A 27,351-nucleotide genomic window follows, 5' to 3' on the forward strand; every position below is an offset into this window, starting at 1 on the left:
TAACTCTCAAATACCAAAATTTTATATCTTATACGCTAAAAGCAAATTATCATCTAGTAACTGTAGTAGGTTATAATTATTGTACAATAAACTTAACTTAAAAGTTTATTAAATGGCATTTTTTTTATGCACGATTTGTGAACTCATTAGCTTGATGCAACCCTGGCCTTGATTCTCATCTTTGCGATATGATTAGTTGCTGAGTAGTCCAATCAAAACGCTACTGTTAAGCGAGCACTTTACACATTTTTCAAATTAAAAAAATGCAATAGCTCTCACTTGTAAATTAAAAAATGATAAAAGAAAAAACAATAAACAGCAAAGTTGCATAATGTGTAAAATGACTTTGTCACTCAATATAATAATATTTATAAAATCCAGGTTAATATTGCGGAAGACTCCTGTGAAAGTTATTACAAATGTTTACATGTACTGATTTAACTCATATCAATAGCAAGTGGGTGATCAAACTATTTACTTGTTGGTCTGTTATTGATAAAAACCTCTATAAATCACAACATTGCTTGTAATGATGTCAAACTTAACTATAGATGTAGGTCCACGAGTCCATTGAAATATAAAAATATAAAAGATGGGGATTTTATTATTTTTTTTACACATTTTCAAATAATAATTTGAAAAATTAATGAAGGTATGATTAAAGAAAGAAGGTGGTTGTTCTCAAGCTCGTTGTCATTCATAGACTTTTCCCGTAGTAAAATCAAACATTAAATGATTCCTCATATATACTGAACAAGCTCTGTAATCTGTGTTTTTGGATATAGGTTGTTTTTTTTTTTACACCATCCGAGTTTGAGATCGAATTAAAGTAATAATAAAACTTTTTTTATGCCAGATGTGTTGTACAATGTATTAATATAAACTAGTTTTTTTAAAACTTATTTTGTTTTGGGGCCAACCGAAACCCGCCTCTGGGTTCGGGAGGCCTTCGGCTGATCTCTGATCTTTGGTCGGGTTGATGTCTCTTCGACACAGTCCTCATTTCCATTTTCAGTTTCATTTGTAGAAAACAAACTCAACTTGTTCGGTTATATAAAAATAAGGATTCTTAATGGAACAACTATCCACAAGAGTCCAGATGAGGGGGGTTTAATCAACTGTAGGCCACAAGATGACCTTCAACAATGAGAAACTACCATACCGTATAGTCGTCAATAAAAAGCCGTGAAAAGAAAGAAAGAAAACAAAATTCAATCGAGAATTGTGCATCAAACTAATTAAAATAATGTGAATTTTCAATAATGAAAAATGGAAAATAGATACAGTACATAGAGTTCGTACGACCAATTTTAGACTATTAATCCATTATAGTTTTATATCCTCGAAGGTTAATTATACTTTGTTATTTGACTGGTAAATGATTTCATCAATATTAAAACGATTTTAATATAACACACGTAATTTAGTTAGAAAAAAAAAATATAATTTTACTTGATATGTATTAACATTAGAAAATAAATCACACTATCAACCAGATAAGGCCGTATATATTAGTCTGTGTAGTTTAATTATACAATCATTTCTGGTGGCTAAATAATTACATCCATATTAATTGATATTAAAGTAAAACGAGTTATTTGTTTGGAAAAAAATAAAATTCAAATATATAACTAGGACTGATTACAAAATCAATAATATTGTAATATACTAACAGTGCAAGTTACCTTCTAATACGTGGGTTACATTTTCCCCGTTGACGAATAGGACATAATAATAGGCATACTATTGTGTGAGTTCATGCGCATCTTGGATTTTAAATGATGTAAAACAAAATAACGGTTCGTCTTACACCGTTTCATAGAACAGGATTGATGGTTACATGTGCAAATTATTAATATGAATACATGGCGGTTTTTTTTGGGGGGGGGGGGGGGGGGGGGAGGTGGGGTGGTGTTTATATAACAGAAATATTGAAGGTTGAATATACCCCCTTTTCCAAGCATATAGTTAAAGGGCAGTGTTCTTTTCTATATATTGGACAAAACTGACTGACATCTATTGCACTGCTTGTCATATTAATACTAATTAGTAAAACTAATTACCCACCAACTATCATGACTGCCACGGTCGATTGATAAAAAGCGAAGAGTTATATTCTATTTTTATAACATTACACTCTAAAATATTTTCCATTCATAAACAATCTTTGACCGAATTTCGTAACATGTCCAGTACCCGTTGAACGTGGATACTGTTCTTTACTTTTGTGTACCTTACCATGCCCTGCCCCTTTTGGTGACGTAGTACCAATCACTCAAGTTTATAATGATCTCATAAAAAGAAAGGGAATTTCCTGATTAAATGCCCAACTTATTTGTGAACTGTCTGTTCACTATAATTCGATGTCGATTATTTGTTTGCAATAAAATAATCTATTATTTCCAACATTTTTGTTCTTCTAAAACATATATTGTAAATATAATATCATTATTTCATAAATTAACAAAAAACTAAGGTTTAAAGATGATCATTTTGCATCAATAGTCGAATAGTAAAACTACCGTTTGTTATTCGGATTTCTAATCGGCTTACGGTTTACTTGACCTAAATATAGTATTTTCACGAATGTTTGTATACAACAGTTCGTAGAATTAAAACCACGTGATAGGGGGTATATAAACATTAACCACATATTTACATCTTTAAATGACTGATAGATAACTATTGGCGATCACTGGGATTTAAATACTAAAAGGTCTGTACTATTATAAGTCAACTGTTAATGATATATATAAGCAAAGTTGCATGCAGTCTTTTAAATAACTTATTAGATCTACATGCTCTATGACTTGAGCTATGTATTTACTTTAAAACAAGTTATAGTTGTTATTTTTATACTTAATTTACTTAATAAATATTTTCATATTTTTATTCTGCAATACATAATGTACCATCAAACAAATTTTATTGCATACAGAAAACGACAGTATCTTTAAATCTTTAAGCTCGACTGGTAATTGACTAATGGTATTGTGCATTAAAATAAGAATGTTGATAAATATGATTTTGACGTTTGTGCATGATTTTTTCCACAGGTTTCCACGTACCCAAAACGTCTTACTCCTAAAACATATCTAGTATAATAGACAACATGGTTGTTGTAGCAGACCAGAAGGTAAGTCGGACTTATTTTCTATATTCTTACTATCATTGATATCTAAATAGTAAAAATGTATATTGTGCATTTTTTACTAACCACCAGAGAAAACATTAGAGATTGTAAAATAATGCATTTTTTATTTAATAACAATACGATTTATAGCATGGTCATTTACAGTTAAACAATTATTGACGTATTTTTGCATATTTTCATCTGGTTCAAATGCAAAAAATATGTATATAGAAACCATTCGATTGTGTCTAGCATGGTCATTTACAGCTAGTTATTTATTGACTTATTATGTTTTTTAAATTTTATCTTGTCATACAGTCAAATGCAAACTTCCATAATTAGGTATATAAACACATACAATAATCAATCCAATTTGATTTCAGGTGCCTCAAAGTGTATACGCTATGGAAAACGATATTTATTCAAGTCACCATGAGGAATTTAATAATATGCCGAACATCTTAGGTTTAGAGGAATTCTCACAACTAGAACCAGTGGCACCAACCGTTTGTGATACAAACAATGACCAACGAGTTTATGAATCTGACAGTCCTAAAAGTTTACTGGATTTAGATAGCATCAGTGGGCATCAATCATTCTATGGAGATGAACCCGCTTTAAATATTAAAATTGAAAAAGACTTGGAACATGTGTCGTATAGCTGTTCAATGCATAATATCAACTCTTCGTATCAAATGTATAACCCGTCTCAAATACTCGTGAAAGAAGAACCAGAACCAGTCGAAGACATAGGTACCAGTGTAATCCGTCATCTCAAAGAAGAAATTAACAACACCTGTTGTATCTTACGCATTTCAACAGGTAAATTATACTTTAACAGTACACCTGAATTGATTGACCTTCACATTTTGACGTATTTTATCAATTTAAATACCTGGCCGATCCTTGCATTCTTATGTTGGTTAAATTTATTATTGTTGTGCAGATATTATCAGGTTTCGTGGATATATACTTTTTTAACATTTATTTTGTTTATCAGTCAAATGACGTCTACATGTAAAACTGCGTGAAGTTATAAAGTATTTCGGAGACAACATTTTACCTGAATGATTAAAATCAGACGTGTTGCCTTTACTTTAATTATATCAATTTAAACTTAAAATCAGTTTTAATGCACTTTATTACCATAACAAGCTACGTTACAACAGTTATTAAACACACTGACTGACCACATCAACCACAAGATGAGATAACTCAATACCGCGGTCAGGTTTTATATTGAAACAAATATTTAAACAACACCTTGCTTAAAGTTCAGTAAACTTCTGTTGAACGTCTAAGCTAATGTGAACAAAATTTCGAAACTTTCGAGTCCAATTAAGAAAGAAAAAGTTTGCATCTGATCCTTCATTTTAAAGTATAATCATATATAAAAAGCAACTTAAGTCTGCATGATATTTACTTTTTATTTTGTCAAATGATGTTTTTTTCATTTTTGAATTAATTTAACTGTATTCGGCATCCTTATAATTCGTCGTGTTTTATCTTATAGATCCTATGATGTGGTCGATGGAAGATGTCCGGAAATGGTTTGTGTGGCATGCGCAGCAGTTCGGTGTACACAGTGAAATATACGAACAGTTCGCCATGAACGGAGAACACCTGTGTCAGCTTACTGAGGAGAACTTTAAAGAAAGGTGTCCGGAGGCAGGGTCCAATTTCTTTGGTCAGCTAGATGTTTGGAAAACTGGTAAGACAACTCTTTGATTTTGTTTTTTAAATCACAGCTTTTTAAAAATTTTAGGTCAATAACGCAAAGAATAATTTCATTATATATAACACATCCTTTCTATATATATAAAAATCATGTTATAAACATAAGCTTTGTATAACATCAGTTTTACCATCATTTATTACATGATAATTCGTACATGCTAAATATCTTTTCTTATCATTTATTAATTATTGCTATATTATTTTAGTTCCAGCCTGTAGTTTACAGACCGAGGACTGTCCTCCATCTCCGCCACAACACCAACTCCAATGTTATTCCTACCGAGACTACTATGATAACAGCTATGATCTGATGAGTTACATGCCTAACAGTACATCACCAGCACCAAGTGAGGATAGTATTGATAGTACTACTAGTTCCTCTAACGTCTCCTACATTCCACCATCTTGCCACGACGAGGAATATATGTCCTACAGTCGTAAGTTTATATTAACTATTTCTCCTTGACTATGGCCGTTGTCTAAAAAAAATATCCATCAATATCAATCACAAAACATATAAAATATGATCAAAAGGAATAATAACTAAAAACAAAAATTGCCAAGAAAGTAGGCGTGCATTTGATAAAAACGCTGATACTTTTTTTTTAATAAAACTACGTGCAGTCTAGAAAAACAAAAACATAATTTTTCACTAAATTTCATTTTATTCATTTAAAAAAAAAAAAAATTACTATTTACAGTTGTGATTTAATTTTTAACATTAGAATTGTACTGAGAAGTAGCTATATTTCATTGTTGTATCATTTGTCTTTTACAGAGTCCCCGCCATTAAGTTCTCCAGTAGAAGTACAGCACCACAAACAAACTATTCATCTTTGGCAGTTTTTGAAAGATCTCCTGCTTAGACCTGACCGATATAACTCATGTATCAAATGGGTAGATAGACAAAGAGGCATCTTCAAAATTGAGGACTCGTCTAAGGTAGCTAAACTCTGGGGGCTGCGAAAGAATAGACCAGCCATGAACTACGACAAACTTAGCCGGTCCATTCGTCAATACTACAAAAAAGGGATCATTAAGAAAACCGAACATTCAAAACGTCTGGTTTACCAGTTCTGTCAGCCATACTTATGAACGTTGTTATGGAAACAGCTGTTTGGCTAGCACCCCACTGCCAATATTTTTAGCATTGCTCTGTATTGCTATGTTTGGTTTGTCATGACTGTCTGGTCACGTGACTTGACTAGCTTGTGTTGGAACTGATGGCATTTCATTGAGTCTTGTATAAAATACAAGCATGTTTGATATTATGGGCTGGTCCTTTGTAACCATGGTAACATGTAGTCAATGTATTCATCAAAACGATAGTTGAACTATCAAACCGTTTGTGATCATGTGACCGTTTATGGTAAATGGTATAGTTAAGTAATGTCTCGAATGGATATGTATTTATTTATTTTGTTTGCATGTTAATTTAAATATTCCCATGTTTCGACATGTTGAAACACTGTTATTAAATGGCAGATTTGTTTATTTGTTGCATAATCGACTCCTTGGTATTAGTTAATAGTACTGTTACCAATGTGTGTGTGAGGATACTTGTTATACATATTAATGTTATTTATACAAATTGTTATTTATAAATATTTTTGATACATTTTATTAAAATAAAATGAAAATACCTGTACAAAATTGTCATTGTCTTTTTAACTATCGTAGACAAAAATCACAACTGACTAACAAACATGTAAAAAAAGACCAACACAACTGAGATAGATAAAAAAGAAAGATATATGACTTAAGCCTGGAAGAACATGATTTATGTGTTCGCTTTCAGTAACTGCGAATACTATGAGTTCTGTACTTTGTATAAAAAAGTGGTAAGATATTCAATGAAACAACTATCCACGAGAGTTTTAATGTAATGATGATATGTAATTATCGGCCTTCAACGACGAGAAAAAATTATACCTTTATTTGTCAGTCCTTTTATTGTAGTTCGTGTCCAAATATTTCTAACTGATTTTAAGTGTGTTCTTACATTGTGGAGCTAGTTTTCTATGTTGTGTTTTGTATACTGTTGTTTGTCTTTTTGGTCTTTTAATGTGTATGCCATGGCCTTCATAGTTTATTTTTTACTAATGAATTTGAATGTTCCTTCTAGTATATTTCGCCACTCTTTACACAAATGTCCTAAGTAATAGGAGGGTTAGGCACTCTGACACAAACGCGTTTAAACCCTTTACATTCTACACATGTGCTTCGCTTATTGATATGTTGTTTTTCGTTTGTTTGAGTTGGTAAACGTTTTCTTATGTTGGAGCCCTTTGCATCTGACTATACGGTATAGCTTTTGCTCATTGTTAAAGCCTTTACGTTGATTTAAGATTGCTTAAATACAGTCAATTGAATAAGCAGTCGTGTCTCACCTCGTTTTGAATAAAGATAACAGAGTGATGATGATAAAACATGCTGGTTTTATATATTTTATTCTTGTGGAAGAGATACGAGTTGTTCCAAGAGTTTATTTGGACAGAAATGATCTGTTGTATAATCGTTGAAGGATATGGGTTGTAGTTGAATTGTTTTATCCGATTTTCGATTACTGAAGAAAGATACCGAATATTTTTCTAGCAGCTATCTTTCGTCTAAACCACGTTTGCAATGAGAATAGTAAAAGTTGTCGATAACTTCAAGATGATCTTGTAACTTGACTTTTGATCTTCACGTTCTCCCCAGAGAAAATTATAAAAAAAAATTGTTTGTTGTTAGTTGGACTGTGCAAGTTGTATTTGTTGTTGACTTTAACGTCATATAGTCCTGAAAAGGAAAGTGGGGAGTTAATGCGTAGGTTACACTGTCAACGGCTTAACACCACTGTGGTCTTTGGTTTTTTATATTTGTTTCATTTTTTTTTATTAGATTCGGGAGATGAACTAGCTGGTGGTTTGTGTTGTCAATTTTACAGTTTGATATTTTAGGGAATTAGTTAATGAACAATGATAAAATCATACATAGTAGAGAGCAACCATTCAACTTCAAGGTGGGTTCTGGGTTTTATGAGTCAGAATTTGATTTTAGCTGATTAGTCTTTTGTAACTGACACACACACACAGATACGATATGATACATACATTGTTTTTTTTCAGATATGAGCGCGACCGTCAACCTATTAAGCAACGATACACGACTATTTCAAAATGTTAATTATCTCGTATTATCAATTTTCCTTCTGCAATGGATCTCAAGACATTTCTATTGCGAAATCAAAATTTGCATTTATTTGAAAAAATTTTGAAAACGAAAATATGTACTTTAACAAGTGAAGATTACAAAAGGTAATATGCTCGGGAGAGAGATCAAAGTCGTTATTGATAAGAAGGTGAATTAAGACATGATATACCTTGAAGGATTTGAGTGGTGAGATGCTTCGTGTTTAAATAGAAACAAAATCAACTTCCTCATTGTTAACTGACGGAGAGATAAAAACGGAGACAGCGGGTACAAGAGATAAAACTGGATTTTCCCTTTTACATATTTTACTACGCATTATGTAGGATCAAATATAGGGGGTATTTAGTACTTTAGTGGAAGAATGTATTGCAAAAAGATAAAATGGTTTTTCAATTGAAAGATATTACTAAATGAGTACTTAATCTGACTAGTTTATGCTATAAATAGTTCTTATATGAACGTTTTGGTATCCGCAGATTTATTTATATTCATGGTATTGTAATAATGGAATAAAAGTACGTTCAACAATCTCTCGTACTGAATATTTATAACGCAATGTAATGTTTCTACAAACAGCCATATAATTTTGTGACTTGCAAATAAATGTTTATATCCAATAACTCGCCCTAAGTAACCTTCGCGTATTTTTCGTCGTAGAATTTGTATAATAAACTGTATGGCACATATCGGTAGCAGAATGTTGGCCACAAGCTTCTGCATGTCCCAATTGTGGAGCCTGTAGTTTAGTGTTCCTCGTTGGTTCGTGTATATCATATTTGTTTTTTTTTTTTATCGTAAATTGTTTTGTTCAAAATAAGACCGTTAGTTTTATCAATTGAATTATTTATTTTGACCGAAACTACGGTATGGGTTTTTCTCATTGTTGAAGGACGTATAGTTGCCTATTAATGCTTTAATTACACCTTATATAAGAATGCCAGCTTTTGATTGGCTGATAGCCAGTGTATTTTTCGCATATTCTAACATTTTTCCTCATTTCTAACGAATCTGGCTGTTTTTCACCACTGCCGGTGAATATGCCTCAAATACCATGGTATTTGCCATTTTGGATATTCCTTTTTTACCCTCGCGAGTATCTTCCCGCCATTTTTTTTCGGATATGACGTTACATAAAGACAGCGCGAACGCGTATAAGTACTTGTATAGTTCCCGCGGTATATTTTATGATAGAACTTGTCCTCAAATAAATATTTCCTTTTCCTAGTACAGAGAGTTTAAATTAAAATGTATTCGGTGTAATTAAACAGATATATCATGTTATGGAGGGGTATTTGCAAAAAATACAAGTCTTGGGACAAAATTTCCCTTGCCTAGCGGCTCGGGAAATTTAAGTCCCTCGACTTGTATTTTTCGCAAATACCCCTCCATAACATGATATATCTGTTCAATATCCACTTCATTTGAACTTTGGTGGATAGTTGTCTCATTGGCAATCATATAACATCAATATTTGAATGTTGTAAGGTACATGCCTATATTTTAAGGAACTGTTTTGTAAAAATAAAGATAAGAAGATGTTGCAGGAATGTCAAATATACACAAGAAACTAAGGATAAAAATTAAAACAACTATATTGACTAGTATAGTACTTCTTCTTCATTCTTCCATCGTAGGTATAAATTGTCATATCAAAGTTGAAAATAAGTCACTGAGGTCAGAATGGACATTTTATTCGGATTGACTCGCTGTTAAATTCAATTGACAAAATTGTCTAAACCTAATTTGAGATATCTTCCTCTGTATCTTTATGTTATAGTAAATTGACATTATTAAGAAAGATGCATAAAAACTCGTATAAAAAAGAGTGATTTAAAAGAGGGACGAAAGATACCAAAGGGACAGTCAAACTCATAAATCTAAAACAAACTGACAACGCCATGGCTAAAAATGAAAAAGACAAACAGAAAAACAATAGAACACATGACACAACATAGAAAACTAAAGAATAAACAACACGAACCCCACCAAAAACTAGGGGTGATCTCAGGTGCTCCGGAAGGGTAAGCAGATCTCTGCTCCACATGTGGCACCCGTCGTGTTGCTTATGTGATTACAAATCCGGTAAATAGTCTAATTCGGTAGGTCACATTCATGAAAGGGAAGGGGATTGTAGTTACGACGTAAGGAACATATCCGATATCATTTGTGAAACCCATAACGGCCAACAAACTCGTGATGGCGTCCGTAAAATTTACGAAGGGGTGATTTCAACTTCATCATTTGGAACTCTTGGTTTGATAGATTCCTTGTGAGCACTAACCCTCTATCAAGAAAATCATGATAGGAAATGCAAGCACGGGAATATCGTATCAATTGGGAGATATATACCTCGTATGCAGGTGCTGCTGGAATGTTGCTACTTAGAAATGGAAAGTTCACAATTGGAAAGCTGAAATCATCTCTTTTGTCGTAAAGTTTTGTTTTCAACCGACCCTCACTGTCAATTTCTAGATGTAAGTCAAGATATGAAGCCGACTTAACTGTATCTGTAGTATCCTTTATCTCCAATTCGATGGGATAGATGCGTTCCACATAGTCACCAAATTTTGAATTGTTTAGTGAAAGAACGTCATCTATATAGCGGAAAGTAGAGTTAAAGGATATTATCTTTCTTCCTAAGAAGTTCCTGCATGAAGTCAGCCGCATAATAATAAAGAAACAAGTCGGCAAGTTGAGGGGCACAGTTTGTTCCAATTGGGATGCCGACAGTCTGTTGAAAAACACGTCCTCCGAACTTTACAAATATGTTGTCAATCAAGAAATCAAGCATCTTGATAATATCGGTTTCAGAGAATTTTTTGTTTGAATCAGAGTGATTCTTTACAAAGTATGATTTATCCCTCCCTAAGACAAGATACTTGTATCTACGTTGGCCATTCTTTTTTATGAAGCAAAGTAATACCAACTCTTTCAATTTGTCTTTTAGTTTGGAATGTGGAATACTTGTGTAAAGAGTAGAAAAGTCAAATGTTTTAATACTGTTACAAGATGAAAGAGAGTTAGATTGTATGTACTCTAAAAGATCTTGGGAATTTTTAAGTATTCACATCTGATTCACGCCACCTCTAGAATAGGCAGTTTCACAATAACTTTGAAGCCCGTCTTTGATTGTTGATAAAATAGATGTTAATAATTTAGAAAGAGGTTTCGTGGAGCACTTGGAAGACCCAGCAATATACCGTTGTTTGTAAGGACTCTTATGTAGTTTAGGTATCCAATACAGTGATGGAAGATCCAGTTCTTCATCTTTGGTTGAAATACCAGAGGAACAAAGAACAGACCTATGATTATCCAGGATTTCCTCTTTGGTAAGTGTCGTGAGGGTATATGTTGAGTTTCCAAGTGAATTGTCTATACCTAATTCGTTTATCAAGCAATTAATGTAGTGACTTTTACAGACAAAAACGATGTTATTTGGGGCTTTGTCTGCGGGGACAACAACATACATTTTATTTATCATGGAGGTCGGATAAGTGTTTAGCAACATTTCGGTCTTTAAAGATTGACGTAGCATGGGCATTGATGGACCCATTCAGTTTCTTAATTCTGATTTGTATTAACGACCTCACTGCCTTAATCCATTCGGATAGAGTGTCTACGTCTTCCTTTTCACGTTTAGCCCATTGCCTGGCATAATCCTCGACTGAGTCCATCAAAATTTTAAAGTTGTATTTCCAATTGATGGATTTAGGCTCACGATATTTCGGACCTTTCGATAACACATTTCGTAGAGAAGTGTTATTAACAATGTTAAGGTCACCGGTAATAACGTGGCCAGCAGGATTATATGTGAATTGGTAAAATATTTCACAAAGCTACAACAAGAAAACAAAAATTAAATGGTCAGTAATTAATTATTCGATTGAAATGAAAATTTCAGTATCATCGCGTTGCTGGTTTGTTATGTAGGTTAATATATTCCATAACAATAAATGTTACACCTAACTCTGAAGGACATGTAGCGAAGAATAATACTTCCGTATAAAGTACCTATACACGTAAGCTATCTGCATCGATCTAAAACTTACGAATCCTGTTTACAGTGACTCTGTCATAAAGCTCTTTTAAACAAGAGTGTCCGAATATCTTTAAATACTAGTATTAAGGAAAATTGTTAATTTTATTTATGAAAAATCAAAAATATACACATGTAAGATTACATACAAATGTAAACGTGTCAAATGTGATAATTAATATACGTTAAAACTGTTGACATGTGATATAATAAATCATACTGCCAAACCTTGTGGTTTTTCTCAGAAGAAGGAGAGCAAATCGTAGATGCATTAGTTAAACTAATAAAATGTGATGATATACTTTTGTATTAGATATTTTTAATAAATATGTGCACTCTCACAATCTAGTCCATGCATTAGTAATGCAAATGATTGCTAGCAGTTCTTGTTATTTACTACCAAAACCAGAAGATATAAAGCACATGAACAAGCTATAGGTAATGCAATCGTACAAGGTGCCAGATAGGCTAGTAATTTATGTCATATACATGTACCCCCCAAGACAAGAAGCGATCTAGCGTATTATAACCCAGTAAGTGATTTGGAGTCGACATTTCAAATTCCAACATTATGCCAATATGACATACAACAGTATTAGTATTAAAATATTTGTTATTTTATGAAATTTACCTTACTTGGTATATAATAAACAACTAGGTATAATCTTTTTAGCGTGCAGCCATGAGTTCTGTAGGTACTGTTGGAAGGTATGGTCTACTTAAACGAGGCTTGGAAAATTGGGGTTTGCAAATTCCACGTGAGATAGCGCGGTAAATTCAAACCTACGTGCTAAAAACTATTTACGGATAAGAACAATTATAAGGCAAACAGTTCTGATGTAGGTGACTCAAACTTTTTCTTACCATGTACAGTACATATCTGTTAAACTATACAATTCACTGTACAATACAATTGAGAATGAAAATGGGGAATGTGTCAAAGAGACAACAACCCGACCAAAGAGCTACCAATGGGTCTCGACCAAAGAGCTACCAATGGGTCTTCAACGCAGCGGGAAAATCCCGCACCAGAAAGTGGTGTTCAGCTGCATTGAAATCATAAGACTCTCAAATGGTCAAACTTGTAATATTTTATTTTGCACTCTAGCGGTACTTGTAACATTTAAAATATGTAAATAGACATTGTAAAGCTAAATCTAAATTTTATTTTTCAAATATTACTGAGTTTTTACCTTTTTTACCAGGTTAATAGTACATCAATTTTGTTATCTGGACCAGATTTCTGAAGGAAATGAAATTGAAATATATACACTTAAAATAATCTCGTTAAAATGTATTTACAAAGATTCATCATTACCGATACTATCAGTCTTCCTCAATCGTGATGTTGTTATTTTATGAACTAGGAAAAGTTTTCTAATGGAGTACACTTTTTCATCAGCATACTCCTGTGAAATTAGATAATTATTAAGCATCCAAACCAACCTTTACCTAAAAAAAAAAAGAAAATTTCTGAAACTTGAAATAAACATCGTAAAAGCGACATCTCTAACTGACTTTTGTTTACAAGGTACATCAACTTTGTTCTGGAAGACTAACTTGGTTAACACTGTGGTTTTACTTCACTGACTCTTACATTTATATTATTACATGTAATGTTCTTAATTTTGTGTGTTAAATTATGTATACTAATGTTGTTGGTTGTCGTCCTGAGTGCACAAAGGCAGGTAAATGCATCTATACATGAAAGAACAATTATTTACATGCCATTTGTAAGTCAATAATGCTCCGGGGATGTCATTAGCAGAGATTTGCAGAATATAAATGCATACCAACATCCAAATGAACAGTCGAAGTAAGACAGACAAGGTCAAGACCAAAAAAGAAAAGAAAAGAAACAAGCAGACTATCAGACCGCTCTAAGCAACACGTGTTCCTCAAGTGAGCTGAAAGTCAGGGAACAAATTGTTTTAGGTTGTAACGTAGAAAACATAATAAACTAGAGGCTCTAAATAGACTGTGTCGCTCACCTTGGTCTATGTGTATATCATAAACGAATAAAAAATTACAAAATTTACAAAATTTATGAAAATTGGTAAAAATTTACTATAAAGAGCAATAACTCCTTAAGGAGTTAAATGACCATTTTGATCATGTTGACTTATTTGTAGGTCTTACTTTGCTGTACATTATTGCTGTTTATAGTTTATCTCAATCTATAATAATATTCAAGATAATAACCAAAAGCTGCAAAATTTTCTGAAAATTACCAATTCCGGATTGGTGATTCCCTGATTGGTCTGAAAATTTCAGGGCAGATAGACTTTGACCTAATGAACAAATTTATCCTCGTCAGATTTGCTTTTAATGCTTTTGTTTCTGAGATTTTACCCTATGTACTATGTTTTGCCATGTCGGCCATCTTGATTGGCAGGAAGGGTCATCGGTCACATTTTTTAAACTAGACTAACGTTCATTATCACTGAACTAGCACATGTATATTTTTGTTTAGGGGCCAGCTGAAGGACGCCTCCGGGTGCGGGAATTTCTCGCTACATTGAAGACCTGTAGGTGACCTTCTGTTGTTGTTTTTTCTATGGTCGGGTTGTTGTCTCTTTGACACATTCCCCATTTCCATTCTCAACTTTACCCTAATGATGATTGTGGACAAGTTTGGTTAAATGTGTCTTAGTAGTTTTAGAGGAGAAGATTTTTGTACAAGATAACAAAAATTGACGATAAAGGGCAATAATTCCTTAAGGGGTCAACAGACCATTTTGGTCATGTTGACTATTTTGTAGATCTTACTTTGCTGAACATTATTGCTGTTTATTATAGTTTATCTTTATCTATAATATTATTCAAGATAATAACCAAAAACGGCAACATTTCCTTAAAATTACGAATTCTGGGCAGCAACCCAACAACGGATTGTCTGATTCATCTGAAAATTTCAGGGCAGACAGATCTTGACCTAATAAACAATTTTACTATTGTCAGATTTGCTTTAAATGCTTTGGTTCAAAGATATAAGCCAAAATCTACATTTTACCCCTATGTTCCATTTTCAGCCATGGCGGCCATCTTGGTTGGTTGGCCGGGTCACCGGACACAATTCTAAACTAGATACCCCAATGATAATTGTGGCCGAGTTTGGTTAAATTTGGGCCAGTAGTTTCAGAGGAAAATATTTTTGTAAAAGTTAACGACGACGACGGACGACGGACGCCAAGTGATGAGAAAAGCTAAAAATGACTGATGTAAAACGTTGAGTTTTAAATAACCTGTTAAAACGATATGAATAAGAACCCTGCTTTCATGTAGATCGACAGGCTGAGGCAACCTTTTGAAGCAATAGTTCCCAAAGCAACAGTCCGCGGAAAGGAATTGTCACCCTAAATGACTATCGTTGAGTCCGCGGAAGGAATTGTCACTCTACATGACTATCTTTGATGAGTTCAACATATTATTCTGACAGCCGATCTGACTTTGCTCCTACTCCCCAAGATCGCCTGTTTATCAGAGAAGCAGAGACTACTATTTATCGAGTCCTTGGTCTGACATTGGCGATGATAGAACTAGAGGCGAGCAAGGTACCACAAAACAAAAGTGGCAAATACTAGTGAACTATCACTACGACAAAATCCATCGCTGTTAAAAACATATCATGCAATAAAGGTTTTTAAAACTAGTTGTGATAACTTCTGTAAAGCTTTCGTACAAAGAAATTACTATTTTATTACCATTAAGAACTCTTTGCTTAGATTTTGTTTTTGTAAGCCACAACCCTCAATCACAGAAAAAGTCATAGAAAACACAAACCCTTTAAAACCACACGGAAACCTGTACGGTAACCTGTACGGTAACCTGTAGCTCTTAATTTCTGTGTCATTTGGTCTCTTGTGGGGAGTTGTCTAATTAGCAATCATACCATATCTGCTTTTTTTTTATATAGAAAGGTCACTCTTTGGGACTAGATACAAACTGACCTTATAAGGGAAGTTGGAATTACGGTTAAAAAACAGGTTCAGTATTTAATGTATATGATGTCTTTTAAATTGAATAGTTGTCTTTGGTTATTCATAAACTATAAACGGAAATACTAGAATATATTTTCCCGTCATTTTTTAGTTAAAACATGACGAAAAAGTCATAAAAAATCTTGTTAAAAAGTGAAACATATAATAGTATTATGAATTTACTGTGTCTGTCTTGAACGTAAACATGAGGATGGTTGGATTGTCAATTAGATAATTATCCACAAAAAAACCAACAAAGACGTAAACGACTACAGGGCACCGCACCGTGGTCACAGAGAGTGATACACCCTCAAATACATGCTGTAAACCTGAATAAAGGATAGATTAATATCATTGATAAATATTTTTTTATTTTCACCTTGCAAATTTTTGTCAAATCATTCAATACACTTGGACATAAATACCACATGAGATCAATAGCCCAAAGAGTAAACAAACGTTGTATGTTAAGTGTTTAGTGATGAAGATGATATATAAGATTTTTGTACTTTCAACGTGATTGATTTTTCTATTTATAGACACAAAGGTAGATTTTATTTAAAACGTCAATTTTATGACAATTGTCAAAGTGTTTTTCATTAACAAAAAGTTTGTCGTAATGGGAAACAACTAAAATGGGAAAGTACTTAATAGTACTTGTTTATTTATTTACAATGTAAATAGACTTTGTAACGATGGGACCACTGCCTTATATAGGTAATAGATTATAAAACAGAAATGTATCTAGAATCGTAAACACATTTTAATCAAACCGGCAATACTTGTTGAAAATATTAAGATATTAGAATGAAAAAAAAAAAAAAAACAACAACAACATATACAATTTTTATTTCACAAAAATGTCAACAAAAATTAAAAATCCCAATTAAGATCATACATATTTATAACGCCACTTAAAGTTCTAAAAGCCTTAAATGTAAATGTCTAATTGGCATATGACAATACAAGATGAAAGTTTTCAGTCACGACTTGATTACGAATAACGAATGGACCTGATACAAAAACTTAAACTTAAATGTGATATGCGTGCACTTGTTCGTTGGGGTTTTTGTTTCTCTAGTGTACATTGTTTGACCGTTTTTAATATTATATCTATGTCAAAATGAAAGATTTGTCAAATCTAAATAAGAGATAATTGGACAACTGGAGGTGAATATAATGTCTTTAACAATAGACAAATATCTCTATACAATACCTACATGTACATGTCAAACCCTAACCCTAACCCTATTAACCCTATAATGTCTTTAACAATAGACACATATCTCTATACAATACCTACATGTCAAACCCTAACCCTAACCCTAACCCTATAATGTCTGTAACAATAGACAAATATCTGTATACAATACCTACATATGTCAAACCCTAACCCTAACCCTAACCCTATAATGTCTTTAACAATAGACAAATATCTCTATACAATACCTACATGTCAATCCCTAACCCTAACCCTTACCTTATAATGTCTTTAACAATAGACAAATATCTCTATACAATACCTACATATGTCAAACCCTAACCCTAACCCTTACCTTATAATGTCTTTAACAATAGACAAATATCTGTATACAATACCTACATGTCAAACCCTAACCCTAACCCTAACCCTATAATGTCTGTAACAATAGACAAATATCTCTATACAATATCTACATGTCAAACCCTAACCCTAACCCTAACCCTATAATGTCTGTAACAATAGACAAATACCTCTATACAATATCTACATGTCAAACCCTAACCCTAACCCTAACCCTATAATGTCTGTAACAATAGACAAATATCTCTATACAATATCTACATGTCAAACCCTAACCCTAACTTTAACCCTATAATGTCTGTAACAATAGACAAATATCTCTATACAATACCTACATGTCAAACCCTAACCCTAACCCTAACCCTATAATGTCTTTAACAATAGACAAATACCTCTATACAATATCTACATGTCAAACCCTAACCCTAACCCTAACCCTAACCCTAACCCTAACCCTAACCCTATAATGTCTGTAACAATAGACAAATATCTGTTTACAATACCTACATGTCAAACCCTAACCCTAACCTTAACCCTAACCCTATAATGTCTGTAACAATAGACAAATATCTGTATACAATATCTACATGTCAAACCCTAACCCTAACCCTAACCCTAACCCTATAATGTCTGTAACAATAGACAAATATCTGTATACAATATCTACATGTCAAACCCTAACCCTAACCCTAACCCTAACCCTAACCCTAACCCTATAATGTCTGTAACAATAGACAAATATCTGTATACAATACCTACATGTCAGACCCTAACCCTAACCTTAACCCTAACCCTATAATGTCTGTAACAATAGACAAATATCTGTATACAATACCTACATGTCAAACCCTAACCCTAACCTTAACCCTATAATGTCTTTAACAATAGACAAATATCTGTATACAATACCTACATGTCAGACCCTAACCCTAACCTTATAATGTCTTTAACAATAGACAAATATCTCTATACAATACCTACATGTCAAACCCTAACCCTAACCCTAACCCTATAATGTCTTTAACAATAGACAAATATCTGTATACAATACCTACATGTCAAACCCTAACCCTAACCCTAACCCTATAATGTCTTTAACAATAGACAAATATCTGTATACAATACCTACATGTCAAACCCTAACCCTATAATGTCTGTTACAATAGACAAATATCTCTATACAATACCTACATGTCAAACCCTAACCCTAACCCTAACCCTATAATGTCTGTAACAATAGACAAATATCTCTATACAATACCTACATGTCAAACCCTAACCCTAACCCTTACCCTAACCTTATAATGTCTTTAACAATAGACAAATATATGTATACAATACCTACATGTCAGACCCTAACCCTAACCTTATAATGTCTTTAACAATAGACAAATATCTCTATACAATACATTGTACCTACATGTCAAATCCTAACCCTAACCCTAACCCTATAATGTCTGTAACAATAGACACATATCTCTATACAATACCTACATGTCAAACCCTAACCCTAACCCTAACCCTATAATGTCTTTAACAATAGACAAATATCTCTATACAATACCTACATGTTAAACCCTAACCCTAACCTTAACCCTAACCCTGTAATGTCTGTAACAATAGACAAATATCTGTATACAATACCTACATGTCAGACCCTAACCCTAACCCTAACCCTATAATGTCTGTTACAATAGACAAATATCTCTATACAATACCTACATGTCAAACCCTAACCCTTACCCTAACCCTATAATGTCTTTCACAATAGACAAATATCTCTATACAATACCTACATGTCAAACCCTAACCCTAACCCTAACCCTATAATGTCTGTTACAATAGACAAATATCTGTATACAATACCTACATGTCAAACCCTAACCCTAACCCTAACCCTAACCCTAACCCTATAATGTCTTTAACAATAGACAAATATCTCTATACAATACCTACATGTCAAACCCTAACCCTAACCTTAACCCTAACCCTATAATGTCTTTAACAATAGACAAATATCTGTATACAATACCTACATGTCAAACCCTAACCCTAACCCCAACCCTATAATGTCTGTAACAATAGACAAACATCTGTATACAATACCTACATGTCAAACCCTAACCCTAACCCCAACCCTATAATGTCTTTAACAATAGACAAATATCTCTATATAATACCTACATGTCAAACCCTAACCCTATAATGTCTGTAACAATAGACACATATCTCTATACAATACCTACATGTCAAACCCTAACCCCAACCCTAACCCTGTAATGTCTGTAACAATAGACAAATATCTCTATACAATACCTACATGTCAAACCCTAACCCTAACCCTAACCCTATAATGTCTTTAACAATAGACAAATATCTCTATACAATACCTACATGTCAAACCCTAACCCTAACCCTAACCCTATAATGTCTGTAACAATAGACAAATATCTCTATACAATACCCACATGTCAAACCCTAACCCTAACCCTAACCCTATAATGTCTTTAACAATAGACAAATATCTCTATACAATACCTACATGTCAAACCCTAACCCTAACCCTAACCCTATAATGTCTGTAACAATAGACACATATCTCTATACAATACCTACATGTCAAACCCTAACCCTAACCCTAACCCTATAATGTCTTTAACAATAGACAAATATCTCTATACAATACCTACATGTCAAACCCTAACCCTATAATGTCTGTTACAATAGACAAATATCTCTATACAATACCTACATGTCAAACCCTAACCCTAACCCTAACCCTATAATGTCTTTAACAATAGACAAATATCTCTATACAATACCTACATGTCAAACCCTAACCCTATAATGTCTGTTACAATAGACAAATATCTCTATACAATACCTACATGTCAAACCCTAACCCTAACCTAACCCTATAATGTCTGTAACAATATACCAATATCTGTATACAATACCTACATGTCAAACCCTAACCCTATAATGTCTGTTACAATAGACAAATATCTCTATACAATACCTACATGTCAAACCCTAACCCTAACCTAACCCTATAATGTCTGTAACAATAGACAAATATCTCTATACAATACCTACATGTCAAACCCTAACCCTAACCCTAACCCTATAATGTCTGTAACAATAGACAAATATCTGTATACAATACCTACATGTCAAACCCTAACCCTAACCCTAACCTAACCCTATAATGTCTGTAACAATAGACAAATATCTCTATACAATACCTACATGTCAAACCCTAACCCTTACCCTAACCCTATAATGTCTGTTACAATAGACAAATATCTCTATACAATACCTACATGTCAAACCCTAACCCTAACCCTAACCCTATAATGTCTTTAACAATAGACAAATATCTGTATACAATACCTACATGTCAAACCCTAACCCTAACCCTAACCCTATAATGTCTGTAACAATAGACAAATATCTCTATACAATACCTACATGTCAAACCCTAACCCTAACCCTAACCCTATAATGTCTTTAACAATAGACAAATATCTGTATACAATACCTACATGTCAGACCCTAACCCTAACCCTAACCCTAACCCTAACCCTATAATGTCTATAACAATAGACAAATATCTCTATACAATACCTACATGTCAAACCCTAACCCTAACCTTAACCCTAACCCTATAATGTCTGTTACAATAGACAAATATCTCTATACAATACCTACATGTCAAACCCTAACCCCAACCCTAACCCTATAATGTCTGTAACAATAGACAAATATCTGTATACAATACGTACATGTCAAACCCTAACCCTAACCTAACCCTATAATGTCTTTAACAATAGACAAATATCTCTATACAATACCTACATGTCAAACCCTAACCCTAACCCTAACCCTATAATGTCTGTTACAATAGACAAATATCTGTATACAATACCTACATGTCAAACCCTAACCCTAACCCTAACCCTATAATGTCTTTAACAATAGACAAATATCTCTATACAATACGTACATGTCAAACCCTAACCCTAACCCTAACCCTATAATGTCTGTTACAATAGACAAATATCTCTATACAATACCTACATGTCAAACCCTAACCCTAACCTAACCCTATAATGTCTGTAACAATAGACAAATATCTCTATACAATACCTACATGTCAAACCCTAACCCTAACCCTAACCCTATAATGTCTTTAACAATAGACAAATATCTGTATACAATACCTACATGTCAGACCCTAACCCTAACCCTAACCCTAACCCTAACCCTATAATGTCTTTAACAATAGACAAATATCTGTATACAATACCTACATGTCAAACCCTAACCCTATAATGTCTGTTACAATAGACAAATATCTCTATACAATACCTACATGTCAAACCCTAACCCTAACCTAACCCTATAATGTCTGTAACAATAGACAAATATCTCTATACAATACCTACATGTCAAACCCTAACCCTATAATGTCTGTTACAATAGACAAATATCTCTATACAATACCTACATGTCAAACCCTAACCCTAACCTAACCCTATAATGTCTGTAACAATAGACAAATATCTCTATACAATACCTACATGTCAAACCCTAACCCTAACCCTAACCCTATAATGTCTTTAACAATAGACAAATATCTCTATACAATACCTACATGTCAAACCCTAACCCTAACCCTAACCCTATAATGTCTTTAACAATAGACAAATATCTGTATACAATACCTACATGTCAAACCCTAACCCTATAATGTCTGTAACTATAGACAAATATCTGTATACAATACCTACATGTCAAACCCTAACCCTTACCCTAACCTTATAATGTCTTTAACAATAGACAAATATCTGTATACAATACCTACATGTCAGACCCTAACCCTAACCCTATAATGTCTTTCACAATAGACAAATATCTCTATACAATACCTACATTTCAAACCCTAACCCTAACCCTAACCCTATAATGTCTGTAACAATAGACAAATATCTGTATACAATACCTACATGTCAAACCCTAACCCTAACCCTATAATGTCTTTAACAATAGACAAATATCTGTATACAATACCTACATGTCAAACCCTAACCCTATAATGTCTTTAACAATAGACAAATATCTCTATACAATACCTACATGTCAAACCCTAACCCTATAATGTCTGTTACAATAGACAAATATCTCTATACAATACCTACATGTCAAACCCTAACCCTAACCCTAACCCTGTAATGTCTGTTACAATAGACAAATATCTCTATACAATACCTACATGTCAAACCCTAACCCTAACCCTATAATGTCTTTAACAATAGACAAATATCTGTATACAATACCTACATGCCAAACCCTAACCCTAACCCTAACCCTATAATGTCTTTAACAATAGACAAATATCTCTATACAATACGTACATGTCAAACCCTAACCCTAACCCTATAATGTCTTTAACAATAGACAAATATCTGTATACAATACCTACATGCCAAACCCTAACCCTAACCCTAACCCTATAATGTCTTTAACAATAGACACATATCTCTATACAATACCTACATGTCAAACCCTAACCCCAACCCTAACCCTGTAATGTCTGTAACAATAGACAAATATCTCTATACAATACCTACATGTCAAACCCTAACCCTAACCCTAACCCTATAATGTCTTTAACAATAGACAAATATCTCTATACAATACCTACATGTCAAACCCTAACCCTAACCCTAACCCTATAATGTCTGTAACAATAGACAAATATCTCTATACAATACCCACATGTCAAACCCTAACCCTAACCCTAACCCTATAATGTCTTTAACAATAGACAAATATCTCTATACAATACCTACATGTCAAACCCTAACCCTAACCCTAACCCTATAATGTCTGTAACAATAGACACATATCTCTATACAATACCTACATGTCAAACCCTAACCCTAACCCTAACCCTATAATGTCTTTAACAATAGACAAATATCTCTATACAATACCTACATGTCAAACCCTAACCCTATAATGTCTGTTACAATAGACAAATATCTCTATACAATACCTACATGTCAAACCCTAACCCTAACCCTAACCCTATAATGTCTTTAACAATAGACAAATATCTCTATACAATACCTACATGTCAAACCCTAACCCTATAATGTCTGTTACAATAGACAAATATCTCTATACAATACCTACATGTCAAACCCTAACCCTAACCTAACCCTATAATGTCTGTAACAATATACCAATATCTGTATACAATACCTACATGTCAAACCCTAACCCTATAATGTCTGTTACAATAGACAAATATCTCTATACAATACCTACATGTCAAACCCTAACCCTAACCTAACCCTATAATGTCTGTAACAATAGACAAATATCTCTATACAATACCTACATGTCAAACCCTAACCCTAACCCTAACCCTATAATGTCTGTAACAATAGACAAATATGTGTATACAATACCTACATGTCAAACCCTAACCCTAACCCTAACCTAACCCTAAAATGTCTGTAACAGTAGACAAATATCTCTATACAATACCTACATGTCAAACCCTAACCCTTACCCTAACCCTATAATGTCTGTTACAATAGACAAATATCTCTATACAATACCTACATGTCAAACCCTAACCCTAACCCTAACCCTATAATGTCTTTAACAATAGACAAATATCTGTATACAATACCTACATGTCAAACCCTAACCCTAACCCTAACCCTATAATGTCTGTAACAATAGACAAATATCTCTATACAATACCTACATGTCAAACCCTAACCCTAACCCTATCCCTATAATGTCTTTAACAATAGACAAATATCTGTATACAATACCTACATGTCAAACCCTAACCCTAACCCTAACCCTATAATGTCTTTAACAATAGACAAATATCTGTATACAATACCTACATGTCAAACCCTAACCCTAACCTTAACCCTAACCCTGTAATGTCTGTAACAATAGACAAATATCTGTATACAATACCTACATGTCAGACCTTAACCCTAACCCTAACCCTATAATGTCTATAACAATAGACAAATATCTGTATACAATACCTACATGTCAGACCCTAACCCTAACCCTAACCCTAACCCTAACCCTATAATGTCTATAACAATAGACAAATATCTCTATACAATACCTACATGTCAAACCCTAACCCTAACCTTAACCCTAACCCTATAATGTCTGTTACAATAGACAAATATCTCTATACAATACCTACATGTCAAACCCTAACCCTTACCCTAACCCTATAATGTCTGTAACAATAGACAAATATCTGTATACAATACCTACATGTCAAACCCTAACCCTAACCCTAACCCTAACCCTAACCCTATAATGTCTATAACAATAGACAAATATCTCTATACAATACCTACATGTCAAACCCTAACCCTAACCTTAACCCTAACCCTATAATGTCTTTAACAATAGACAAATATCTCTATACAATACCTACATGTCAAACCCTAACCCTAACCCTAACCTTATAATGTCTGTTACAATAGACAAATATCTGTATACAATACGTACATGTCAAACCCTAACCCTAACCTAACCCTATAATGTCTTTAACAATAGACAAATATCTCTATACAATACCTACATGTCAAACCCTAACCCTAACCCTAACCCTATAATGTCTGTTACAATAGACAAATATCTGTATACAATACCTACATGTCAAACCCTAACCCTAACCCTAACCCTATAATGTCTTTAACAATAGACAAATATCTCTATACAATACGTACATGTCAAACCCTAACCCTAACCCTAACCCTATAATGTCTGTTACAATAGACAAATATCTCTATACAATACCTACATGTCAAACCCTAACCCTAACCTAACCCTATAATGTCTGTAACAATAGACAAATATCTCTATACAATACCTACATGTCAAACCCTAACCCTAACCCTAACCCTATAATGTCTTTAACAATAGACAAATATCTGTATACAATACCTACATGTCAGACCCTAACCCTAACCCTAACCCTAACCCTAACCCTATAATGTCTTTAACAATAGACAAATATCTGTATACAATACCTACATGTCAAACCCTAACCCTAACCCTAACCCTATAATGTCTTTAACAATAGACAAATATCTGTATACAATACCTACATATCAAACCCTAACCCTAACCCTAACCCTATAATGTCTTTAACAATAGACAAATATCTGTATACAATACCTACATGTCAAACCCTAACCCTTACCCTAACCTTATAATGTCTTTAACAATAGACAAATATCTGTATACAATACCTACATGTCAGACCCTAACCCTAACCCTATAATGTCTTTCACAATAGACAAATATCTCTATACAATACCTACATTTCAAACCCTAACCCTAACCCTAACCCTATAATGTCTGTAACAATAGACAAATATCTGTATACAATACCTACATGTCAAACCCTAACCCTAACCCTAACCCTAACCCTAACCCTATAATGTCTTTAACAATAGACAAATATCTGTATACAATACCTACATGTCAAACCCTAACCCTAACCCTAACCCTAACCCTAACCCTATAATGTCTTTAACAATAGACAAATATCTGTATACAATACCTACATGTCAAACCCTAACCCTATAATGTCTGTTACAATAGACAAATATCTCTATACAATACCTACATGTCAAACCCTAACCCTAACCCTAACCCTGTAATGTCTGTTACAATAGACAAATATCTCTATACAATACCTACATGTCAAACCCTAACCCTAACCCTATAATGTCTTTAACAATAGACAAATATCTGTATACAATACCTACATGTCAAACCCTAACCCTAACCTTATAATGTCTTTAACAATAGACAAATATCTGTATACAATACCTACATGCCAAACCCTAACCCTAACCCTAACCCTATAATGTCTTTAACAATAGACAAATATCTCTATACAATACGTACATGTCAAACCCTAACCCTAACCCTAACCCTATAATGTCTTTAACAATAGACAAATATCTCTATACAATACGTACATGTCAAACCCTAACCCTAACCCTAACCCTATAATGTCTTTAACAATAGACAAATATCTGTATACAATACCTACATGCCTAACCCTAACCCTAACCCTAACCCTATAATGTCTTTAACAATAGACAAATATCTGTATACAATACCTACATGCCAAACCCTAACCCTAACCCTAACCCTATAATGTCTTTAACAATAGACAAATATCTCTATACAATACGTACATGTCAAACCCTAACCCTATAATGTCTTTAACAATAGACAAATATCTCTATACAATACCTACATGTCAAACCCTAACCCTAACGCTAACCTTATAATGTGTTGAACAATAGACAAATATCTGTATACAATACCTACATGTCAAACCCTAACCCTAACCCTAACCCTATAATGTCTGTAACAATAGACAAATATCTCTATACAATACCTACATGTCAAACCCTAACCCTAACCTAACCCTATAATGTCTTTAACAATAGACAAATATCTGTATACAATACCTACATGTCAGACCCTAACCCTAACCTTATAATGTCTTTAACAATAGACAAATATCTCTATACAATACATTGTACCTACATGTCAAATCCTAACCCTAACCCTAACCCTATAATGTCTGTAACAATAGACACATATCTGTATACAATACCTACAT

The 27,351-nt window shown here is 33.4% G+C and overlaps 1 protein-coding gene across 1 annotated transcript; it reads left to right on the plus strand.

Annotated features, from left to right (window-relative positions):
• Positions 1-2,552: 2,552 nt before the first annotated feature.
• Positions 2,553-6,523, plus strand: LOC139529723 (SAM pointed domain-containing Ets transcription factor-like). Its single transcript, XM_071325580.1, has 6 exons — positions 2,553-2,716; positions 3,057-3,136; positions 3,517-3,955; positions 4,647-4,844; positions 5,077-5,307; positions 5,649-6,523. The coding sequence occupies exons 2-6, from the start codon at positions 3,113-3,115 to the stop codon at positions 5,963-5,965; spliced, it is 1,209 nt and encodes a 402-aa protein (XP_071181681.1). The 5' UTR covers positions 2,553-2,716; positions 3,057-3,112; the 3' UTR covers positions 5,966-6,523.
• The last annotated feature ends 20,828 nt before the right edge of the window (positions 6,524-27,351 follow it).

Source organism: Mytilus edulis, chromosome 7, assembly GCF_963676685.1.
Source record: "Mytilus edulis chromosome 7, xbMytEdul2.2, whole genome shotgun sequence".
Taxonomy (NCBI): domain Eukaryota; kingdom Metazoa; phylum Mollusca; class Bivalvia; order Mytilida; family Mytilidae; genus Mytilus; species Mytilus edulis.

Excerpts from the sequence above, each read along its gene's own strand:
- LOC139529723 (XM_071325580.1), top strand. The coding sequence starts at position 3,113 with ATGGTTGTTGTAGCAGACCAGAAG. Across the intron at positions 3,956-4,646 it reads TATCTTACGCATTTCAACAG|ATCCTATGATGTGGTCGATG; the intron begins GTAAATTATACT and ends TTTATCTTATAG. Across the intron at positions 5,308-5,648 it reads GGAATATATGTCCTACAGTC|AGTCCCCGCCATTAAGTTCT; the intron begins GTAAGTTTATAT and ends TGTCTTTTACAG.